At 40.6% G+C, this 25962-nt stretch overlaps 2 protein-coding genes across 3 annotated transcripts in view; both read left to right on the top strand.

Moving 5' to 3' along the window:
- The window catches only part of LOC135482654 (calcium/calmodulin-dependent protein kinase kinase 1-like), a 300476-nt gene that overhangs the window by 144139 nt on the left and 130375 nt on the right, over positions 1–25962 (top strand). Inside the window, exons 4-5 of one of the 2 annotated variants that reach the window (XM_064762905.1) lie at positions 22665–22716; positions 25300–25317. In XM_064762905.1, the coding sequence (XP_064618975.1) occupies positions 22665–22716; positions 25300–25317 (70 nt within the window). The remainder of the gene's footprint in view (positions 1–22664; positions 22717–25299; positions 25318–25962) is intronic. The other variant, XM_064762904.1, reaches the window with a different exon arrangement.
- Positions 1–25962, top strand: part of LOC135482655 (developmentally-regulated GTP-binding protein 1) — a 520179-nt gene that overhangs the window by 401975 nt on the left and 92242 nt on the right. The window lies entirely within an intron of this gene.

Raw genomic sequence — 25962 nt, 5'->3', positions numbered from 1 at the left:
CGCAAATTTTGATCGCATCTTGCTGAAATTTTTATTGTAGATACCTCTTGAGAGGAGACATAATACATCTTACAGGTTTTGACCTTGACCTTCTTTTCAAGGTTACAGAGGTCAAAGTTTGTGTAAAATGACGAAATGTTCACATTTCGTAACCATGGAAGCTATTGATACCAGTCTCTGTACGTGTGTACCCCTAGGTGACAGTAACTCATAAACCAACTTTCAACCTCATATCATTACTGGTTTGGCAACCAGGGGGCGTTAGGGAAAACACAAAAAGTGTGATATCTCGCATCTCGCTTAATATTGGTCACAGCTCACTGAAATTTTTTTGGTTGTATGAACAGGGGATTTGCAAATTTGAATTCAATATCTGGCGTTATCTCACTCATGGTTTGGCCACCAGGGGGCATTATGTGAAAACACAAAAATGCAATAATTCCAACAATTTTGATCGCAGCTTGCTGAAATTTTTACGGCACATACCTCTTGAGAGGGGACATAATATGTTGTACGGGTTATGACCTTGACCTTCTCTTCAAGGTCACAGAGGTTCCTGTAAAATGACGAATTGTTCACATTCCGTAACCACTGAAGCTATTGATCCCATTCTCTGTATATGTGTACCCTAAGTGACAGTTACTCATAAACTGACATTCAACCTTGAAACGTTACTGGTTTGGCCACCAGGGGGCGTCATGCGAAAACACAAAAAGTGTGATATCTCACTTATTATTGGTCACAGCGTGCTGAATTTTTTTGGTAGTAAGAACAGATAGCTGGTAATTTTGAATTCAAAATCTAGCATGTTCTCATTTACAGTTTGGCCACCAGGGTGCACTATGTGAAAACACAAAAAATGCAATAACTCCACCAATTTCGATTGCAGCTTCCTGAAATTTTTATGGCAGATACCTCTACCATAAAAATGCCAATGTTTCTTATGGGTTTTAACCTTGACATTCTTTTTGTCACAGAGGTCAAGATGTATTGTTCACATTTTGTTACCACTGAAGCTATTGATCCCATTCTCTGTATATGTGTACCCTAAGTGACAGTTACTCATAAACTGACATTCAACCTTGAAACGTTACTGGTTTGGCCACCAGAGGGCATCATGCCAAAACACAAAAAGTGTGATATCTCACTAAATATTGATCAAAGCTCACTGAGATTTTTAAGGTGGTTACTTCTTATGAGGGGACATAATATATCGTACAGGTTTTGGCCTTGACCTATTTTCAGGGTCACAGAGGTAAAAAGTTTTGTGTCAGATTATGAAATTTGAACATTTTTTGTTTTGACATCAATTGGGAACATCCAAGCTGAAGCGCTCTTAAAAGTGGACATGGCAGGTGATTTTCAGATTTTGGGCATTTTTACATTAACGACTGGATGGATTTGTCTCAAACTAGGTGCGTATGTACGTTGGCCAGAACAGGTCAGAGAGTTTTTTTCATTTTTTAAATTCTAACCCTTTATGGCCAAGATAGTGGGCGCTTGCCTAAACAGACTGTGGTCATATTGAAACCAACGGTGATAGCTAGGAGGGCTTAATTTTTAATAGGTTTCCTGATAGTGATAGATTTCCTGATAGCTAGGAAGGCTTAATTTTTACTGTAGACACGTCTAATGAGTCTGCATTACTTATTTTATGGGTTTTGACCTTGACATACTTTTCAAGATGACAGAGGTCAAAGATTTTTTTTTTTTCCTATGGAGGCGTGTTTCATTGCAGTTGAAGCTAGAGAGTTCTAATTTTGTGTGATAATATCTCTTGCTATCTAGTATGTCCACACAGAATTTTGGTCCAATCCGACTTCATATATGTCTGCCAGGTGGCGTTATTCAAAACGGGTAAAACACCTTCCGGTGATTTCAGAGGTAACTATGATAGCTAGCATGCTAGGTACAAATCTGTTACTGTGAATGGTGTTTAAGTAGTTACATCTGATACTGTACACGTTGCTGAAATTTTCATATGCATGCTCTGCAGAGCACAGTGTATTATGTCATGATGTTACCTATCCGTCTGTATATAGATGCATATGAGGATCCCAAGTTTTGTTCGCCCGATCAACGGCAGGTGATGGAAGTGATGAAAGAATATGAAATTTTGTATTTTATCTGAAAGGACAATTTTGCAGTTCCTGATAGGTTTCATCCTAACACGTACAGAAAATAAACGTCTCTACAAAAGATATATTACTCCATCCTGGACTCCACTCACACCAATCAGCAGACAACTCAGCATAGGAAAATCAGCCAAAATAATGCGAACACAGTTTCCTCTACGACCAGCTTCTGCCAAGTCCATCCACAGGTCTCAAGGAGACACTATACAACCTTTGGCGGTTGACTTTACAAGACGAGCTCAACCACACATACACTATTTTGCCTGCAGCAGAGTGAAGACCTTAGATGGACTCTACATGAAAAAATTCAATCCAGATAAAGTCAAAGTCAACCCAGATGTCAAACAAGAAATGGAAAGACTTCGTCAAAACCCACTTGGAACACTCACAACTCCAGATCCAGATGTAGGACTCACAGTCTATATAAATTCACAGTCACTCCACAAACACCTCAAAGATGTTGCATCGGACAACAGGCTTCAACAAGCGCATATACTGATATGTTCCGAAACAAGATTTTAGCCACCAGATCAAGACGTCTCCTTACCAGGATTCAATCCGCCATTTCGAAATGATGAGATACTTCCATTAACTAGTCACTCAAGATCTTTCCATGGCATGGTTGTTTATACAAAACCCACTCACCTCAGCAACACTCCCACCTGTGAAATTACGCTAACCCACCTACCAAACTCACTAAAAGTTCTTGGAATTTATTCCCACCCAAACTCAAATATATCCAACCTCAAATCTATCCTCTATCAGCTTGTGGTCAACCATAACCTTACATCAACACCAGCAATTACTTTAGGTGACTTCAATACCAACATCACTAATGACAACCTTCTGAACTTCATGCTCCAATATGGATTCAAACAGTACATTAAACAACCAACAACAAACCTAAAAACTACAATAGATCACATCTACACAAATATTCCCTCATCCGGTATCCAAGTAGGCACATTTGAGACCTACTATTCCTACCACAAAGCAATATGGATAAACCGTGTCTATGACTAAAGGTGATAGGCTTATTGATACAAGAAGGCCTTGATAATCAAAGCCCCTTTCAGTCTCTCTGAGGGTGGGCAGCTGTGCAGTGTCAGTGGAGATAACTGTGTGTTTGCAAACAGACCGATGTCAGATGACAGCAATAGTCACCATAGGCCTGCATGTGAGTCACGTCTGATGAACCTGTGAGACAGCAACAATATGCAGTAAGTGGTGGTCAATATGGACAAAAGCAGCCTCAGATTCATCTAGTCAAGGAGGATACTTTTAAGTCAACCAACTTTCAATATGGCACACTACATCGCAAAGCTCACATATTCCCACAAGTAGCACTTCCAATTGTTACAGTCAGTGTCGGGGATAAAGGTCAAGACAGCTTCGTCCAGACTCTAGCACTTATGGACTCTGGAAGCAATACCTCATTTTGCTCAAAGGCAATGGTCGAACAGTTGAGATTGACTGGAAGGAAAATGCATTTCCCCTTAGAAACGTTGCATGAGGGAAAGGATATGGAAGCGACTGAGATTAGTCTGCAAGTACTCAGGACCCATCAAAGGAAGGAACAGTGTAAGGTCATTAGTCTGCCAAATGTCTACGCTTTGGATAAATTTCCCGAGCTCAATGGGTGTGTAGGAATGGATATTGAAAGATGGGAACATTTGAGAGCACTAGCAGTACCTGAAGGTTACAAAGTAAATTGCCCAGCATTCACCACGAATATTAATTCCCTTTGAAGCAAAATATGGAAAGGATGCAGAGCCATATGCTACAAGAACAGCATTAGGGTGAGCACTCAATGGCTCTCTTGGGGATGGCCCTGCTGCGAAAGTAGTCTCCGACTATGTCAGTGATGCTGAAGTCCTTTTGGAAAGGCAAGTGGAGAAGTTCTGCATCTGGAGACAGGGATCCTGTCCAATAATAATGGAATGCAGTGGTCACCAGATGACTGGAAGTTAGCGGTTTCCTGGGACAAAAACACCAGGTTATCCTTTCAGGTCTATTGAGATGCAGTTACCCAATGACAACGTCATGTTACAGCAGAGATTAAACAATCTCAGGAATCTCCTAGTGAAGGATCAAGAACTACACTCGTAGTACTGTACTGCAGTGAAGGACCTATTGGACAAAGGTCATGCGGAACATCTTCCAGCCAAAGAGATTGACAGTGCACCTCGCCGAACGCAGTACCTGCCACATCATAATCTCTAAACCCACAAATGACCTGTTTTGCAATTGCCTAATAGTGAATCAACTACAACTGTTTAGCGTTGATCGGTCGGTCTTTGGCCTTGATCGGTCCGCTTCTCAGTATCTTTGTGCAAAGGATACTTACCCACTACATCTACAACAAATAATGACTCATTTTATTGAACTTTCGTTGAAAGGTCAGTTGATTGTGCATTTGCACCCTTTCAGGACAGTCTTTACTTTCGCATAGCATTATATTGAACAATCGCAGTTCGTAGTATTGCATAGTGAATACTCGTTAATTTTGCGTAATATTGGACAATCTCAGTAAATTGCATTAGAGCATTTGTTATTATTTCGTGTAGGCCTATTACTCAGCATTATCTACAGGGTTTGTGATGTGCGACTTTCAGTGTCTCTTTCATAAATGTTCACCCATTTAGTTCACATTTAAAGGCCGGGATGTTGGGGCCAAATTTGATTGATAAATGCATTGTTCGCTGCCTTGACATGATCTGTTAAAATTTCCAAGACACTATCGCCATCCATTGTCTTTTTCCCCACACCCGCAAAGCCAATAATGACACACGTAACTCAACCCAAAATAACATCAGCCATAATATAAAACACTATGCTCTCCTATACTTCCCTTCTCTTACCAAAATCATTATTCACCTCACATAGGCTGAGGGGTATTGCTCGCTTCAGCAAGCCATTTTTTGGCTAATATTATTCCCACGAACCACAATTAGTGCTCTTAAACATGGCTATTATGCCACAAAGTCGATTGAGGTTGAGAATAATACGCCATTGGTATGATATCCAGTCTGTGCAAAAAAATAGTCCTAAAGATTTCCACGAAAGCATCAAAGGTTCATCATTACAACAATATTACAAGTCTTACATCTATTTGTTTTTAATATGAGGAAGGCTCAGGCCTTGATAGGGAGCTCTTCGTTAATAGGGCTGGTGAGCGAGAAGACTCGGGTGGTGGTGGTGGGGGTGGGGGTGGGGGGGGGGGGGATATAGTTAGGATGATGCCATCATGGCAGTTGACCGAAGAAGCAGTTGGCTTGCACACAATGTCAATGATGGCCAGTAGTTGGTGGTTAGGAGAGGGGGGAATATAGTTAGGATGATGCCATCATGCCAGTAGACCGAATAGACGCTGTCGCAGTATAGAAAATAGGTGGGGAGAATGTGGGAAACTAAACATAACAGGAGAAGGATAGGTATTTTTGCCCGGAGATAAGCATAATGATCCCAAGACACAAGTGTAGGATTTGAATTCAAAAAGACCTTAGCCGACCCCCTGTCCTGAATAGTTTGAGGTCTCACTAGCCAGTGGTGATCAGGTGTTAATCTTGAAGTTATAAGGCATAGAGGTGAAATTTTACAAATTACAGGGTGTCTCATGCATTGTGCTACATCAGTCTATGCACTTGACAGACCCTTGTGCTGGAACAACGCCTTCGGCCTTATGAGACGCTTAGGTTGGACTCGCATCCCCATGTAGTCAAAAAGCACCCAATCCACTGTCTTCTCAAAATAAAACATCATATAAAACAGCGCAATGCTCGGCACCTCTTCCGATTTATGTAACTTGCCGATATAACCAGAAAACTCCAAAGTCGACCAAGTTTGCTGTCGAACCTCCAGGATATATTGCTTGATTTGTCTAGACGACGTTGAAACGTGGCCAGATGTATTCTACAAGAGACAAGCTATTCAGAAATGTATAGGTTTGTGTGAGAGTAAGGTACTGCCAAGTCTACAGCCGCTGGAACAGGGGTATGCATGAAATGGTGTTGCATCATTTTTGGAGGCAGGTAGGCCTGGCCTCCGCACTGGCTAGTGCGACCTGAGGGTAGCGCGTGCGTTTGAGTTAGTATGCATGCGCTTTCTACGGAAAATTGAAAGGTTGTGGACGAGTGGTTTCAGGTTTCACGGTAGGATTTTGCCATGGAAACGGGGAAATAGACATTGAGACCAATGTACTTTCAAGATTATTGCATTATAAATGGAACCAGACCGTCGACATCTTGCCACACCCCATGATATTGACGAAATCGTCATCGAAACGGGCAGCCCCGGACCGATCATGTTGGTGCACATGCGTACTACGGAAAAGTTAGCAGACTGAAAATCTTTTGCGGAATTTTGCCAGTTCAAAGCACGATTTCTTGGCGGAAAGAGAAAAATAATCCCTGGCATCGATGCAGATTGTTGTTTAATGCATTGCGATTCGCCCCAGGGTATCGTCACACTTTGATTCGGCCCTGTTTTGACGAAATCTCCAACCGAACAACCGCTACTCTGCGTAAACATCATCGCGTCCCGCTGAATTGTTTTGGAAAAAGAAAATCTCTCCCCAGGTAAATTGCTGTGCATTGGCGTATACGATTCGCGTGCAAAAATGTCACCTGGGCGCGGAGGTTTTCTGGTTCTGGTCAACCGGGTCAAGTTTTTTTCGTTGACGGTATACACACACAATCGACTCTAACCATAAAGCTCGCTCAAGAGCTCCCTATTAAGTAATAAATAATATTGTGATGAAATGTTGTTGTTTACTCATTAACCATGAGATGAGAAGTTAGTACTGCGGATGGATACATCAATTCCCATCTTGCTCACTCAGCTGAAACACTTGACCTCATATGGATGTGTATCGGTCCATAGATGTTGCAATTTGCCTAAAATAAAGGTAAGACTTTTATATTTCTGTCATCCGAATATGCAGATATATAGGTAATGATGCCTTGATGCAAGTTATTTCAGAAATCCCGCTGATTTTTGAAGATTTTGAGTGAGTTTGCCGACTCAACTCGACTACGCCATGTACGCAGTTCACTCATGTCGGTGTCGGTGTCATGGGCATGGACGATGGCAGCTGGCTTTCTGGACTTTGCGCAATATTTGGCCAAAAAAGTATTCTACGCAACGGTCCCTAGGTGTCTTTTCCTATTCACAATACACAGCCTGTCCATCCCAGATCGTGGTTACATGGGGAGTAATCGTTGTAAAATTAGGCCAAACACAAAGACAGTTAACCCGGGTACCACTATGTTTACGATGCGAACAAGCCGTGTAAGTCATTATTAGCATGTTTTTCATTGAACATTTGCGGGTACAGCATCACAGGAAGCAGCATTGAACGGTAAACAGGTTCACATCATATTCAGAAAACGGCTTGTAACGGCCATTCAGGAAACGATTCGTATCAAAAACCGACGATCACAACTATTCGCTTGCTGAGAGTATACATTACGTGCATACATTACATTCAGACATTGCGGGAGGCGAGGGTGCAGCACAATTTCAGTGTCACCAAAACACCAATTCAAGAAGACGGAGAGTGCAAATTGCTGTAAGGATCATGGCACTCTACCTCCGATCTGAGACACTATAGCACTACCAGAAATTTAAAGCCCAGGGGTCAAATATCCGATTGGAGACACGGCAGGGGACAAACCTCCGACCTGAGACACCATAGGGGGCCTGACCTCCGAACTGGGATACCATGGCAACCAATCTCCAATATGAGATAACATATGCACCTCCGATTTTAGACAATGGGTGAGGTCAAATGTCTGAGTTAACTCGGAGTTAACACTAACACTAGCACTAACCCCAGTGTTCACCATGAGACTTGAAAGTGTAGAGTTAACCCAAAGTTAAAACTTTTTGGCTCTGGAGTTTACCTGAGTCTCCCCCATTGTGTAGGGTCTAAACCTTGGATTTGAGACAGTATGCACCCTTCCTTAGATCCAAGAGCTCCAAACCTCCGATCTGAGAAAAAATAGCTGGAAACCCCCGCTATGAAACATCATGCAGCCTAGCTGCCTCCTGAAACACTATGGAACTCGATCACTGATCTCAGACACCATGGGACCTGAACCGTAGTAACCTAAAGAATCAAACCCATGACCGTTTAGATAGCACAACACAAACATTTTGAAGAGAATATCTCACGAATCAAACCCAAGACCGAAGAACTACACAAAGCCATTGAGAAGTGACTATCAAACGTATACCATAGCCAATGCTAAGTGCTAACTCCCCCCCCCCCCCCCCCCCCATGAAAAACCGACAAAACTACAGGCCGTATCGTCTGTTTCATGCTTTTTTGCATTACGCCCCCTGGTGCCAAACAAAGAATAATTTTGAAACGAAATTTGGTGTGAATTTGTAAACAAAGTTTTAAGTCCAGACCTCAAGCGGTTACGGGTACCACTACATTTATTATCAAATTGCTAATGCATTAAAAAGTTGAATTGGTCAAGTTTAGCGCCCCATAGATTTTTCCCAGACGTGCCGATGAAAATCAATTTCCAGCATATAATACAGCCCGGAGTTAGATCTTCAAACCATAGAAATTTTGTTGTGGGCTGACCGTGATAATTACCAGGTTGGGGGTCTGAAGTTTTGGGGGTCATTTTCTACCATTTGTGACCGGTGAATTGACTTTTCAGCCAACGAGGGGTTAATTTGGCCATTGGGACCACAAAACTTAGGCTCCTAAACTGAAACGTCGTCATCATTTTCTTCTAATGGAAAGGAAATTCATGATTTTGATTTTTAAAAACACGTATTCATAATGGAAAACACATCCATACTGGTGACTGACACCATGTATCGAACTTGACGTACCGAGGTAAAACATTATGGTTGCTCCCCCATTTCGCTCGTTTCGTTTCGTTGCGCAAAGTCCAGTAAGCCATGGCAGCTTGCCAGCAATGGCATTTCATTTTCTGATCAAAACGGGCCCGCATACCTAATCATACAAACTTACCTATGGACTAAAACTATGAAGATTACAAGTTAAAATACTTCTAAAATACAGGCATAAAGTGTCAAATTGATTAATAAATCCTAAATTGGTTAAATTTGGCAGAACAAATCATAATAAAGCAGTAAATGGAAAAACCGAGATGGTGGACAATCAAAATTTTGTTGATACCAATTTTGTTTGTTTTTGAAACACTCTGCGCTCAAATCAGCTCTAAATTACTCTGACTCTTAGGATGTTTCAATATAGGAAACAAGTGCTCAAAGCTTGATAAAGCTGTCTTTAATTACTGAAATTGGGCCATGTTTACAACAATTTTCCGTTCGCTACACATGAGATAGCGATTAGAAATGTACTGCACAAGCATAGGGCTTACTGGACTTTGCGCAACGAAACGAAACGAGCGAAATGGGGGAGCGACCATTATGTTTTACCCCGGTACGTCAAGTTCGATACATGGTGTCAGTCACCAGTATGGATGTGTTTTCCATTATGAATACGTGTTTTTAAAAATCAAAATCATGAATTAAACAATTAATTAATCAAACCCTTATGAGGTTCATTCATTTGAAGTAGAGAGGGTAACGTACATTGTATACACAAATCAAACACACACGCAGTGCTTGCATGCATTGCAGAGAACGACTTTTGAGTGATGACCCACACCCACCCAGGCAGCTGAGACACATGTCTTGTTGGACATGCCTACCGATTTTTACTAAATAAAAGCATAACTTTACTTCACACTTTCGGGGTTGAAAATGTACTCACGTAAATTACCAAAATTACATGCCAAATTCGCACATGACCAGTTATTTCTCAAAGCTTGGAAGCTCAAATGTCTGAATGTAATGTATGCGCGTAATGTAGGCCTATACTCTCAGCAAGCGAATAGTTGTGATCGTTGGTTTTTGATACGAATCGTTTCCTGTATGGCCGTTACAAGCCGTTGTCTGAATATGATGTGAACCTGTTTACCGTTCAATGCTGCTTCCTGTGACGCTGTACCCGCAAATGTTCAATGAAAATAATGCTGATAATGACTTACACGGCTTGTTCGCATCGTAAACATAGTGGCACCCGGGTTAACTGTCTTTGCATTTGGCCTAATTTTACAACGATTACTCCCCATGTAACCACGATCTAGGATGGACAGGCTGTGTATTATGAATAGGAAAAGTCACCTAGGGACCGATGCGTAGAATACTTTTTTGGCGAAATATTGGGCAAAGTCCAGTAAGCCCAAGCATAGTGTATAATGTACACAATACATGATGTATGTAGCCTGTAGCTAGCTGTAGGCCTGGCTGTATATTTGTTGAATTAATTACTTTTAATGATATCAACACTGATTCTAGTAGACTAGGTTTAAATATGACCTAATTCTGTCTGAGGTTGATAACAAGTACTTCAAGGGGTAATTTCTTTCATACAATGGTTTTTAGCTCAGCTGACTAAGTCAGCCGAGCTTGTCAAATAAGTTGTTCAGTGGCGTCCGTCTGTCCATCCATCCATCCATCAATCCGTCCGTTAAACCCATGGTGCACGTTTTGTAACCGTAAGACCTAGAGACTTCAATTTTGCATTTCTGGATACTTCTGGTCAAACTCTACTTTCAAAACAAAATTTGTCGCCATTCGACCTACTTCCTGCGAGCGAGAGTGCATGAAGGAAACTGGCCTATATCGGCCTAGGATCAGCAGAATTAGTCGAAATATGCTCTAATATTAAGATAAAATTCTTGAAAATCTATTTTATTGAGAAAAAGTTCAAAATTTTAACAGGAGAGGGCGCTACCTGCCTTTTAATTATTTCTGCCGATTCCAATTCCCGCCCGATGACGTCAGCCATCAATGAAGTCTCCTATTTGCCAGTTCTCAAAACATGGCAGCTACACAACAAAAGCAGTAGCTCCAGGAATAAATCACTGTTCACTTCAGCTTCGTAATCGATTGTACCCCCACTTTATTGTGTTTTGTGTGGTGTTCCTATTCAATCAACGATGTAAGGCCTTATTATGTTGGTTTTAATTGAGAAGGTGCATTATAAGCGGCGTACGAAATACCGAAGCGGAGACAAAATGGTGGCATGTTGTTTACGCCATGTGCAATAATCTTGGAGCTCAATGACACTCAAGTACCCAATTTTCTGCTTAAAAAGTAGTCTGGTAGGCGATGTTATCACTAGTTCGTTTCAGTGGTAGTCATAAGGTCTTTAGGGACTACTTTCAGAAATTAGTTCTTGAAAATTTGGCCACATTTCTGTGAAAATGATATCGGAAGTGCATGCTCTGTTCGCGATGACATCGCCGATGTATTTTGAAGTGGAGAATTCCCACAGTATGTGCAGTGAATCGGCATGATTCTGTTCGCCTATTATGTTTTAGTTCTACGATTCTTTCATGAGTAAAAAGTAGACATTCTAAGCAATACAATAATGTCACTCCCATAAAAATTGATTGGAAATTGAGGGAGCTACGGCATTCTGTTCGGCAACTGGCAGCGCTGAAAAAATACATTGCATACTGTACAATACCAAATGGCACATTTTAAAAAGCGCTCATTGGACAACGTAGGGAATCACCAGAAATGATGTCATCGCTGGTCTAAATAGAAAACTACGGTGGCGTAGTAGAGCACAAGAAAAGGTTTAGAATTAACTTCGTCATGCAAGCTTCAGCAACAAAACGATTTCTCATGAATGATTTATTTGATCATCATCAGCTTGTTTCCCCTGATAGATAAAAAAATGATTTACAATTTCCATCAAAGTTTTCTATTTTGTGTATAGTCACATGTTATTTAACTGGCAAGGAGCCAAGCAGTTTTGAATATTCGCGGGAAAATACTTCGTACTTGTAAACGAGGCTATGACAATGAGTATCCTCATTCATGGCATAAACTTCATGTTTCGGTAAATATTTTCATACGATGATTTCACCCAAATTATGGTCAGGATTGAGGAATGAACAGTGGCATAACTATGTCAACCAAAAACATTGGTACCGTAGTGATCGCAAAAGGATATCAAATACCATGGAGCATGCCATTTTCATGCATAATGAACTAAACACCGGGAATATATTAATGATATTAACTCAGCTGAGCGCCAGGCCCTTGGGCCTCTTGTTTGTATTTTATTTCAATTTATTGACAAAAAATGGCATGTCCAAAATTATTCATACCCTTTACTTAACATGCTTAATAGTCTATGGCAAAGCCTTTGTTTGCAATGACCTGCTCCAAACGTCTTTTGTAATTGATGACAAGGTTGCTGCAGGTTTCTACCGGGATTTTGGCCCACTCTTCCTTGGCATACGCCTCGAGATCTTTGAGATTCGTGGGCTTCCTTGCCATCACTCGGGTCTTCAGCTCTCTCCAGAGATTCTCAATGGGGTTAAGGGTTGGACTCTGGCTAGGCCACTCCAAAACGTCTACATCGTGGTCCAGGAACCATTTCTTGACAACTTTAGCTGTATGTTTAGGGTCGTTGTCCTGTTGGTATTTCCACTGCTGCCCAAGACCAAGTTTTTCGGCTGACTGCTAGATGTTTTGATCCATGATCTCTATGTACTGCTCCTTTTTCATTATACCATCCACTTTGACGAGGTTGCCTGTTCCATTAGCTGCAGAGCATGATCCCCAGAGCATGATGCTCCCGCCACCATGCTTCACCGTTGGAACCGTGTTTTTCACTTTGAAGGCTTCGTTCTTTTTCCTCCAAATGAACGCCACACCACGTCCCTGTGCCCAAAAAGCTCTATGTTGGTCTCATCAGACCAAAGAACTGAGGACCAAAAGCTCACGTCTTTGTCTAGATGAGTCTTGGCAAATGCTAGACGGGTTGCTGTGTGTCTGGGTTGGAGTATGAATATAAATAAATAAATAAATAAAATGTACAGACACAAAAAGCTCCAAAATTGTCAAGGGTATGAATAATTATGGGCTTAACTGTACATGTAGAGCATGTATATGTTAATGTACAATTCCTTTAATTACCCTAATTATACATATTTAGGCGCATGCGCTTATAAATGAAAAGTGCTTGTTTTAGCGCAAATTTTACTTGGCAAAATTTCTTGATTATAGGCACATGCGCTAATAAATTTCCAAGGCTCCTGCCAGGAATTGAAAGAAGGGGTTTTTTTGCTCCCTCTAAGCGCATACGCTTATATTCGGGATATAAGCACACCCTGATTTTAAGCACAGTGTGCCTAGATACGCATAATTTATTACAGTACTTCTGTTGTCCTTGCTCGCATGATTTCCCAGACGTGATGATGGTGGAACGACGTCGGGAAAGGCATCACGTCATCGCGAACTAACAGAGCTGGCTGCTAATTTTATGAAATCAGACAGTTGATAACTCATGTCTAAATTTGCCACAATTTATGTAGCAAAGGAAGAGGGCATTCTGATTAAAACAAGCTGAATACACAATGACACAAGTTACAACTGGGTACCAGAGGTTCCTAAACTAATACTATGAGGATTACAAGTAAAAATACGTCTCAAATCGATTCATATCCTAAATCATTAAATTTTGCAGAAGAAATCATAAAAATCACTACTATAATGGACGTAGAGCTGAAATAGTTTGTCACACATCTCCTCCGTCAGTTCAGATCGGATGACCTCGAAACTTTTCCTGAAAGTCGTGGTTGATATGGAGATGCACCTCGCCAGGTTAAATTGGTAAAATTTGCAGCGATCTCGGAGAAATAGCTTTTTTTGTTCTTTCTATATATGGGCATACTCATGAACGTAAGGGGCCTTTTCAGCAGGTCTGATTTGCATATGGGGCCATCTGTTAAATCAAAAGTGTGGGATTATACAAAAATAAGCCGGGAAAGTATTGGGGCCACTATATGTTTAAAGCATTCATCCATTTCCACAATTTTCCCCCTTTATTTTGGTGGTACTCTTTCACCTTACGTTGTTAATCGCTCTTAATTTTTCTAAGTACCGTATTGGAATTCATCACGTGATACACGTCTCATCATAACAAAACCGCCTCACCCGACCCAAGCACTGGGTAAAAGTAGCGCACAGCTCCCTATATGAATACCCGGGACAAATATAAAATATAATATAAAATCCCGATTAACATTTCTTTTCTGCAATAAAAACAGGCTAACCACTGCAGATTAACAAGTAAGTGAGTGTTCAGGAACGAGTGGAGTCCGTGCGGAGGGTGTCGAAAAAACCCAAGGCGAACTACTTCCTCCGTCTGGTGCTGCCACCCACTATGCTCGCGGCATTTGTTGTACTAAGTTTGTAACACGCCATTGCCTCTTCACCATTCGCGAAGTAGTTCGTCAAAATGGAGTGGAGTTTGATTTTTCCGGTCACAACCCCTCAGACCAATCAAACCATATCACCCAGATTGTCCCAATCATCAAAATCAAGACAACATCACAACCCCCAGACATATTATTTCATTTTACCCAAATTGCTCCAACCCCAGAGTAAGCCAACACCCTAAAACAACCCGCGCCACAGGTATTATGCTAGTAAGCAGGATGGTTGTAGTCACCACTGGAACTGGGGACATCCCATCTTAAATATTTCTATCTTCTAAATATTTCTATATTTGCTGTAGAAAAATGTCTGACAAGTCATCATACTAAGAATCAACTTATTCCCAAAATTGAAGGAACATCTAAATCCTTCAAGGGTACGTTACTTCCTTTGATCCCCCCCCCTCTTGTACACATACACCATTAGGACCCTCCCTCTTGTAGGTCTCATTTATTATGCATTTTGAAGGCATTTGGAGTCACACTGGTGCATGTAGAGGTGGCTAATAAGACTCAATAGGGGTCATTTAAACAAAAAGAAGGACAGCCCACCTCATTGATTGATCCTCCCCTAGCGGCGGACTGATTGTTTTCAATTACTTTTGACTGGACAACTCTGCTGTCTACGAAGATGCGTCTTGGCTTGTAAATCTCTCAATAAGTATACAACCCCGGTACAAAAGCCAGCATAGATAAAAGGCATATACCTCTATATTAAAGCACACCTTGGCGTTGTATATACTGTAAACCCCTTAATAACCAGTGCCACTCTTGTGGGCCTCATTTTGTGAAACCCGTGTCAAAACCTGCATAAAGTTTATGGGTCTACATGTAGGTGTAAACTCTACATCTTCATCTGAATTGTTTCAGACAATGGTCAGGTACAAGAAAGGAAGGAAAACAGTGTCTGCTGATGCATTGAAGAAAAAAAGTACAACTATTATAAATTGAGATTTTAAAGCATGTACCCATACATTTTATCAAACCATCTAACCTTTCAGCACCAACCACACAAATATCTGATGCAAAGAAGAAAATGGTCTTCACGCCAGAGAAAAAGGCACCAACTACAGAACAAACATCTCATCCCACATGTCCCAAGAAAAAGATAGTCTTCACGCCAGACAAAACGAAGAAAAGATCAGGTAATATGGGGTACATTCTGTCATTAGTTTCATACAGTCATCCGAACTGTCCACGACACTGACAAACGGAAGGAAATGGCCATTGCTGCAACGCGCATGTGTAGCGCCAAAACGTCTTGTTCAAACTCATTTTGTATTCACACACAGATCTAAAGCATCGGGGCTAGACTCTTTGTACACATACAGTTCGTAGAACAGTTAAAAATTCATTTTTGTCCAGACGTGCAGGAATTGCGTGTGTGTGAATAGCTAAGCCGTTGGGACTGACTTAAACGTTTTCGCATGATGACAAACTGTTTTAATGCTGCAGTGTTAACACAGCTATAGAGTCTTACCTGGAGTTAACAGGTTCAACAATTTCCCAAAGTTTAATATTTTATGAAACAACCTTTTTTTCTTATTTCAGCGACACCAACAAAGACAATCTCACCACAGCCTGTACTGTCAACCAACGCACTCACTGGTCATGTCCATGATGTATTGACCCAACCCAAACACCTGACGTTCAAATTACAAACCGTTCAAAAAACATACCAACATGTTATCACGTTCTCACCTGAGCAATTTAAAGAAACACTATTCAAAAACATGGGAAGCACATTCCCCATTGAGATCAGAAACTATGGATTTATTCAGTCCAAAATTTCAAAAGAAAGAGATGTAAAATTAACAACAAAAATGGAAATTATTTCACTACCAAACCAACTCGCATTCCCCTACGAACCACCATCTGCTGTAATTACTCCAATCAGCAATGTTCCAAACTTGCCTATTCATCAAAAGATCAATATTGAAATTATGGTTCTCACACAGGATGACAGTACTGAGACAGAAAATACATTATCAGGGCCCATGCCACTCTTATGAACAAATATGTTTCTGATGTTACTGGACTAATCAAATTAACTTCATGGGGTGACCACATTCATTCTCTTGTTGTTGGAAAGAGCTACAAACTAACCAATGTGTCTGTAAAAAACTTAATGAAGAGACAAGTCTATCAACATCTTCACAAACCACCATAGCTCCCATTGCTCAATTAACCCATTACATAAAAATGGAGACTGACACTATTAATGCGGAGCTTGTGGCAGTTGTGCAAGTGTACCTCATGTTCAACCCTCAATGATCATCTTGATTCAGAATATGGGCGGTGCTCACACTGTCATTGCCAGCAGAAAATACTGAAAGCAGAGAGAACGTACAGGGGCAAAGCCACATTTATTGATGAAAGTAAATGGTGCCATAAATTATCATTCAGCCAACAGTGTATTTCAGACATAGCAGATGCGATCAAGGCTGCAGAAAATTCATAACCACAATCTGGTTACTCTCTGTCAGCAGAGGATATTGAATCCTTTTTACTGGAATACTACATCAATTTTGAAGTTGTTTTCTTCAAAACAACTGCAACAATTATCTCCTGCACTTCCAGCGAGTAATTCCTGTGAGAGACCAATAGTCATTACAAACCTACATATTTTACATGTATATTAATATACTCTAGAATCTTGGCTATAAGACCAGGCCTACACTCAAACAACACATGCATTTACTGCAAACATCGCCAATCGAAATTATGCACAATAGGCCAACCTTATATTCAATTTTATAGTTTTACACTGAGTCTAGTGAATCTCCTTTGTCTTGTTTTATAGCCAAAATTCTTGAGTAAGTTTGTCTCAAATTGACAAAAATATGATTAACTGTGATTTTCAATGAATGTGCATACACATGATTATTAATCACTTGCTGAACAAGAATAATCAGTACATAACCTACATATTTTTCATAAGTTTATTGTATACACTGTACTTGCCTATTTTTGCATTAATAATAAAATTCCATTCAAAAAATTATGTTTTCTCCACTGTCTTACCACCTCTAGCGATTGATCCACCCGTTTTATATTTTAACATCTACCTACAAAATATTATGTAGGCATACAGTCCCTCCTAGTCTTTATTGGATGAGTTCACATTTGATGGTGTGTTATGATTGAGGAATCTGTTACCACTTTCAACTCCTGGCCAAAGTGTAAATGATGCAAAATAATATAACAAAAATGAAAACTTCTTATCATGAATTTAATGTCTGTTATTTACTTTTGCATCAACTAATTGCACCAGGCGTTGAAAAGCGCTAACAGATTCCTCAATCATAACATACCACCAAATGTGAATACTTCAAATATGTTCCCGAATACCCGGATAGGTTCAACCTCTGAGGCTGCATTGGTTGGCGCATCCTCATCTTCTGAACTCTCTTCCACAAAATTTTGTTCCTCGGCTCTTTGCTCACGGGAACAGGGTTAACTGGTTGCCTATGCCCAATATTATGACGATTGAGCGCAGCTTTTGATGGGAAATATACCCCACACCTTTGACAAATTCTTTCATTGACACTGTTCGTCACTGTTGTACAGAACAAATCATAGGGAATCTCATGGCCTCTTGAAGTATACTGCCTGGCTGCATTCAGCACTATGTTCAGGGACAAATGTTGTGGTTGCAAAGGAAACATTAAAGCAGTTGCCTTCTCGCATTCTGATTCGGGCTCTAGGACCAAAGAGACCAATCCGTGTCTGCTTCAGCAGAAATGGTGCGGGGAGGAAACTTTCAGGAAGAATGTCTATCAGTTGGTCCTCCATGGAATGCAGCATTCCCTGTCATCGCAGCAGACAACCTGTAGTACATATTGAGACTGACGTACATGCTTACTGAGCCACTCTGGTGTAGGGTCGAAATTCAGTATTTTGTTCCCAGAGCCTGGGGTACTATATTCAATGACGACTGGATTGTTGTCTAGTACAAACTCAGGCCACACCATGGCCAATATCTCGCCAGCTTCCCTAAAGTTTTCTTTCTCTAAATCTTCGTCAGTGGTGTTGCCCGATGCGTCAAGATGGCATGCCAGGGAATCATGAGGGAGAATTAAACCAGCCATTTCCTTTGAAAGAGGTGCCATACGTCTCTCCACATGATTTTGGCCGACACACTTGGTGCATGAGTGAACACAATCATTGCATCCAGGTTATTCTGCTTCAACTTGTCTGCGGCTACAAGCAGTGGTTAAGGATAGCGAGAGTTTTCGTCGCAGCCACCATCAACACTGGTTACCACCACTGGACATCTTTAAACAATAGGACATCTTTCAACTCGTCCAGCTGACATAATCGGTCAAAGTCAAACCCATGAGTGTTGGCCGTACTAGAATCATGTCTACCACTTTTAATTGCAACATATGTCGGGCCATTGAATGACACTGCCGAATGTAATACAGCATGCCACATAAACCGACAGGATAAGGTTACATTACATTTCTCTGCCCTTGAGGATTTTTCCATAAGGACCCCCGTTTAAGCCCTTTTTGTGGGTCCATTTTATCAAGATTGCCTAGGGATTATGAGGGATTAGCCATTCAGTTTTTGTATCTTGGGAATATTTCCTCCCCACTAAATATAGTAATAAAAGATGAAATTTTGTGCAGTGTCGCTTTTGGGAATGAGACAGTTGGCCAACAAATGTATCTCTATCACAAATAGCCCTTTAAAATTTTTTAATTGACTGTAGAATAAAGATTTTAGAGCTATGAAAGTAAGGCAATTTTGTTAATCTCGCCTGGTTCTCATCGTTTGATGAAGCGGCGCGGCTTTGCCGATCAGTTAGTGTGCCCCCGCCTCGAGCAAGTCGCAGTGTTTCGCGCATGCATGGATCCAGAATGATCACTCAAATGTGTTCAGTTGCCGTGCATTGTTGTTAATGTAGAACGGAAAATAATGCGGCATGAAATTTTTGCAAATGCCTCACGATGGACATATTCGCGGCAGAATATTTTTGCGAGTGAAGAATTTTTTTCCAAGAAAATTTAATTATCTATTTTGACTTTAAGCTCTAAGCAATAGTTAAGCAAAAGTTGTTTAAGTTAGGTGTAATTATGACTTGCAGTGCTAATTGCGCGGGTATACACGTAGGCCTTCGTTGGGCCAAGCGGTATGCAGTGCCTCTGTGAAAACATGACAACAATGACATGGATTTCAAGCTAAAAGCAAGAGATTTTCGCGGCAGAATATTTTCGCGAGCCTGACCTATTCGTGAAAATATTCTGCACGCATTTTTTTCCGTTCTGCAGTATATAGTGTACAATATTTGTGACCCATCACAGCAAAACCAGGCGCGTGTGTCGCAGAGAAGATGAGCCTAAATGACACCAGGAGATAACGGAAGAAATTGATGTGCTCATATTTCACTAAAGGCAGACAATAGAGAAATGAATAAACAGTCCATCTCAACCTACCAAGCTCAGAGCGACATGCGCCTGGTTTTGCTGTGACGGGTCACATTTTGGAACTGTAAAATTAAAATTATTTCTAAAATGTACAGTGTTCATACTTTAAATGGAATTTTAAAAGTTCTGGAATAGTGGATTTTACTAAGAAGGCTTATCCTCATGAATCTAATCCAAAATTAAATGTCATCGATTTTTGAAAAGAGGGTCACATGTCAGGTATGTGTTGCTATGTTGACTATATCATGTATATTAAAAAATTCCATTGGTTGCGCTTTATTGTAGAATAGGTTTGAGAAGTTTTGTCAGGACTCCATGAAAGGGAATGTCTGTGAAAGAAGAATGTCCTGTTTACTTTTCTAGCTCTCCATTTGTAGATTATGCTAAGGGAATGTTCACAAATCCTCTTTTCTTGGAAAATGAGACATTTCACTTCTGTAATTGCTCATATATTCCAGTCAGAGTAGTCCCAGCTACACTAATCAATGATGTATAAAGCATAGTATATATACTACCAATTAATCTCTACCTGGGAATGCATTGTTAAGAATTAAGCTTGTTTTACACTATACAATGTATTTTCTTAGATTAATGCAAAGAGAGTTGTTACAAACTCTCTTTGTTGTAAGATGAGACATGTCCCTGCTAAAACTGCTCAAATATTCATGTAGTCACAGACATAATAATCAGTTTGTCAAAGTTCTAACAAAATTGGCCCAAATATAAAGCGTCCTAAGAACTAAATAACTTTTTCACTCTTTGTAAAATTGTTGTTCGTCAAAGTCACTATTTTCAAAAATCAACCATGCTTCCAGTCGGAGTAGTCCTAGCTGCACTAAACAATGATATACTCTATTCTTCCGTTTACCTGTCCAACTACTGAACCCATAAATATTATTTTTAAGTCCAATGTTGAGAAAATGGAGTGGGAGTATGGTCAAAATAGTGATGTCCTAGTTGAATGGATTATCTAGTCAGTGTCCAAGCACTGAGATGTTTAGGTGTCCTAAACTCTTTGAGGTAATCGGTATGTAACTGGGCAAAAGCGTGACTACAGCTCCCACATGCTCTCCAGTGTTACAGCACAAGATAGGAGACAAAGATTTGGGCTTTCACAGTTTGAACAGGGTTATCTAATCGAATTGTCTGGCCAGATAATAAACTGCTGCTGCCCTCTGTTGGATTAGTAATAGGGAGGGCTGCTGATCTATGGAACAGCCTCCTTGCTATTGTTTGGGGTCGAGGAATTAGGCTCATGCTCGGTTGGGAACAATGGTCGATCTTGAGGGAAGATAGAATAAAATCCACATCAGGATCTCGGGCTCTAGTAACGTAATGTATGACCAGGTGCTACAACGAAATCATGATCAGGAAGTGGAACTTTATATTCCATGTGCATCAGAAGGGCTTGTTCATTTGCTGCGGTTATCCCAATAGGAACGTGAGCCTTGTCATCTATGCTAACAAATCCGCAGCACTGTGGCCCCAACCATGAACAAAGATCTTTGACATGGGCCACCGTTGCACTTGTGTGCTTCTTACAGAGGTCATTCTGTGCCCGCGCAAGTTTAACAGGCACAGTCTGAACATGCCTTTTCCCCAGTAGTATTAACCCGTCAGGGCTGGAGACAGAGGGAGGTGGCTGACCTGGACAATTTGTATCCCAATTTATCTAATTGGCCTTATACTATGCTGGATTACTTTTAACAATTTCGTCCACAGCTGTACGCATTGCCACCGGCTTGGGGATGGGCACAGGTTTCGCTTTTGGTTTAACCTGCCAGAATGCCAGCCTTCGGGCATGTTGCTGTAAGGCCTTGGATTGCAAGTCAATAAGGGCATCATTATATGCATTGGGGTCATGGCTTGATATCTTTCCTTGTTTGGCTACCGGGGGGGGGGGGGGGGGGGGTAAAAACACAAAAAGTGTGATAACTCCGCTGATAGTGGTTGCAGCACACTGAAATGTTTATGGTTGGTACTCTCAGTAAGGGGACATGTCACATAATATGGATGTTTGATTTGATCTATTTTTTAAGGTCACAGAGGTCAAAGTGTGCCATCAGCATCACTGTTCAACAATGGTGGCCCGTTTTGTTACCGCTTAAGGTACGGACCCAAAATTTGGCACAAAGGTATTAACCCGTCGGGGCTGGAGACGGAGGTAGGTGACTGACCTGGACAATTTGTATCCCAGTTTGTCTAATGCCCAGTCAGGTCATCAAGGGTTTTACATGATTTATCAAATTCGGACCGTCGATGGCATGATGGCCCCTCGCCTTTTCATTCGACACATTCGTTCATGCTCTTCCATGCCATCTATCAAAATTCGCCTAACGATGTAGTCTGGTCATTTGCCCAAAATGATTGGTTTGCTGAAAATCATTTCCAAACTTATAGATTTTGCAATATACACCTAGAAACATATTTGGAGCCTTCTCAAAAGCAGACCTGTATTATAAATTCAAGCATATTTTCTCTGCCATTTTTGGGGTCCATTGCCCCTGTATTGCATATATGGTACACATAAAGTGGAAAGTATGCCACAAGAATGCTTGACAAAATGACATAAATGCTGTGATTTCCTAAAGGTTTTGAGTCTGCTCTTATGTTAACCTGTTACTACAAGGTGAATATTTATTCCTGTGTCTGAGCCAATTAAAACTGTTAAAGGGCCACGATTCACCTCGCTTTAAATAATCGTTTGTATATTGAACAGACTCACACACACTGCCTTTATTCACGCGCTACAAAAATAGTGTGTATAAAAAGGCACAAAAAGTTTCAATGTTACTTTCTATTTTCAGGCAATGAAAATACTTTCTAAGAAGAGGCTAATTAAAAAAGCGGGATTCTTCCGTAAGTATCTAAGCCGTCACCATGGTGATGCTTTATTGTTGCCCTCTGGGTTAGTGGAGTTACAACCTAGGACGTAAACACCAGGATGTCAAACTTATTTAAGCTGGTGCTAGTAAGACCTGGTAAGATGTTTTTAGCTGACATGGTTGAGCTTCTGTCATCACGTTTTGTCCATCCTCGGTTGTTGGTGTCTGAGTTTCTGTCAACAATGGTGGCATGTTTGCTCACCATTGAGCCTAGACTGTTGAAACTGGACTAATTTTCAGTCAAATCCCATGACCGCCATCTTGAAATTCCAACGAAGTCCTATTACTCCTAAACTGTTGAACAGATGTCAACTAATTTCCATGTGACATGTACACTCTTCAATAACCCTGAAATTCAGTCAAATTTGTAACCAAAATGCTATACTTAGATGGTACCGGTTATTTTCTTTTGTGTCATTGTGCCAAGAAGAATAATATTATTTTTTTATACTTTTTTACTGATACCTTTTTTACTAGTACCTTTTTTACAGGTACTTTTTTACCGTATCTTTTTTACCGTATCCCTCCAGCTTTATGTGTTTTTCCAGTTTTTCGAAAATGAGCATACTAAACTACATTCTTTTCCACATTTTTCTCAAGCATAGGCTATGGTGCTTCCCGTGAAAACCGGTATTTTGGATTAATCTATAAGAAATTTTTTAAAGATTGCGGTTTTAAGTCATTTGGAGTCTGGTTTGAAATTTTTAGTTTGGGGTGGCCTCAAGTGCTCGAGCCAATCCTGCACTAATTACTGACTTGTATTCATTAAATATATGAGATGAGTTTGTGAAGAAAGAGGAGATCACGGCCACTCCAGTGGTGTACAGCATCAATTGGCCATCCTTTGAAAAGCACCATCAAAACGCATTTTGAAATGAGTGTCATTTCCAATTGAGAGAACATTCTGCCGTCACGCACATTTGGGAAAACTGTTGAGCGAGACCAAAGGCTTTTTAGCTCACCTAGGTTGAGCTTATTCAATACCATTAGCGGAACACATTTCATAACTGCTGGGGTTAGATGCCTGAAACTTGGCATGCTGGACACAACAGCGCAGTGTCCGTCGTCTGTCGTCCGTCGTCGTCTGTATCCTGTTTCAAAACAGTGGCACGTTTCTTAACCGCTAAAGCTATGAACTTGAAACTTTGTACACAGGACCCCACCAGGTCAGGTGACCTCTCACAATGAATTTTGGTACGATATGATTCTTGACTTGGCCAGCAGGGGGTGAGAAGTGGAAACCTAAAAAGTGTGATATCTCTTATGAGTGACTCGTTTTCGATAAAATTTTTATGGTAGGTTCTCCTAAGAAGGATACATCAGATATCATAAAGGTTTTTGATTTGACCTAATTTTCAAGGTAACATAGGTCACATAGGTCAGGAGACTCCCTACGTCATATATCCGCTGATATTTCTATGGTAGGTTCTCCTAAGAAGGATACATCACATATCATACGGGTTTTTGATTTGACATAATTTTCAAGGTCACATAGGTCGAACGGCGTAAATTGGCTGTTTGAGTGTCACTATGGCACGTTTCTTAACCGCAAAAGCTATGAACTTGACTCCCTATGAACTTGACTCCCTACGTCATGTAGCCTCGGACAGAAAAAGTGCAATATCTCGCTTATTTGTGACTTGTTTTCGATGATATTTTTATGGTAGGTACTCCAAGCAACGATACATCACATGTCATACCGACTTTGGTTTGAGCTATATACCATACATGTTGCATGTTTCTTAACCAGGATGATTTCCTAACGAACAAATATTTATACGGTGAGCACAATGGCCCTTGGCCATTTCATTTTTAGGTATAATCGGGTCGATGTCATAAAATCCTATATGGGTCATATAACGAAACCTTCTTCGTGTGATCTTCAAATATATGTCATTGATTTATCTGAACAACATTGTACTGGAAATATTTTGACGTTGACCTAAATTCTAATGTCAGAGAGGTCAAACTCTAAATTTCACCGATACTGACATGTTTTGTGATTTTTTGGCCCAGACTCTTAAAATTTGATACGTAGACACCTATAATGCATCTCTACATGTTGACAAAGATTCAGGTCAATGTGGCCTACTTATCAGGTGTAAAGAGGCCAAGGTCATGATGTTCTATGTGTGTCATATTTCAAGAAACATTTAGTGTGTGATCATCAAATGTAAATCTTGATTGATCAAGCTTAACATAGTGGTTGAACATTTTTACCCGGCCCTTATTTCCAAGGTCACAGAGGTCAAACTCGCGTTACAACCATAATGATGATTTCTTCCTTTCATTGACAACAGGTGAGCACATGGTCCCTGGCCTTTTCATTTTCTGATATTCCAATCTTTGTGATGATATACATAATGCAAAACTAAGTTGGACCATGACGATGTGAAGGGTTTCCAAGACCATCACACACTTATTTGTAAGATGACCAGTACTGCAACCCTCTTTGTTTTCATATTTCTAATTGATGTGCATCAAGAAATTCAGTATTAACTGGAAAAGCTCACTTAATGAAGATAGTAATTTTTTTATTTGTGTTTCTTTTCTTCAGCATTTGCCATTGGCAATAGTGAGTACTGTTGTAGTTATGGCCAGTTGTGGTGCCACACTTGTGACAAATTACAGATTTTCACTTCTGTTTTGTCTTGGATAGATAAAGGTTCACACTTTCTTCCAGTAATGTGATCACTCATGGTCACGCAATTCAATAGTTATCGCCAGTTAAGGTGCCGTATTTGAGAACATTTTTAGTCCTGGCCTTAGTTGCTCAATCAGCATCAGACAGTAGTGACAGTCCTATAACGTTACTGTTGTATAATATAAAATTTACTGAAGGAGATAATGCTCATTTGAGCTAGTTATTGCTGGTGTTAGCCAATTGAGCCTCTGGGTTCTGCACTTCATTCTGGTCATAGCGAATTATGGTCCGCACAGTAACATGCCAACTGATGGTCCTGCTAAACTGCATAGTTATGGAAAGTTGTGGTGCCGCACTTGTTACCAGTTATGGTCCTGCACCTCTCACATAGTATTACTATTGCATAGTTATGGCTGGTATTTGTCCCTGCTTTGTTAACAGTGATCCACATTTTGTGTTGTTAGTGACAGTTCCAGATATTTAGAAAAGGGGTAGCACATCCCCAACCAGATCTTGGTAATGAGGGAGGGTCCAGGGTTGGAAATTAAAGTGCCAAATATGCATTTTCCAGGAATC

The sequence above is a fragment of the Lineus longissimus genome, chromosome 2 (genome assembly GCF_910592395.1).
Source record: "Lineus longissimus chromosome 2, tnLinLong1.2, whole genome shotgun sequence".
In the NCBI taxonomy this organism is placed as follows: Eukaryota; Metazoa; Nemertea; class Pilidiophora; order Heteronemertea; family Lineidae; genus Lineus; species Lineus longissimus.
The sequence above is the reverse complement of the archived record's forward strand: the minus strand, read 5'-3'. Positions and strand labels throughout refer to the sequence as shown.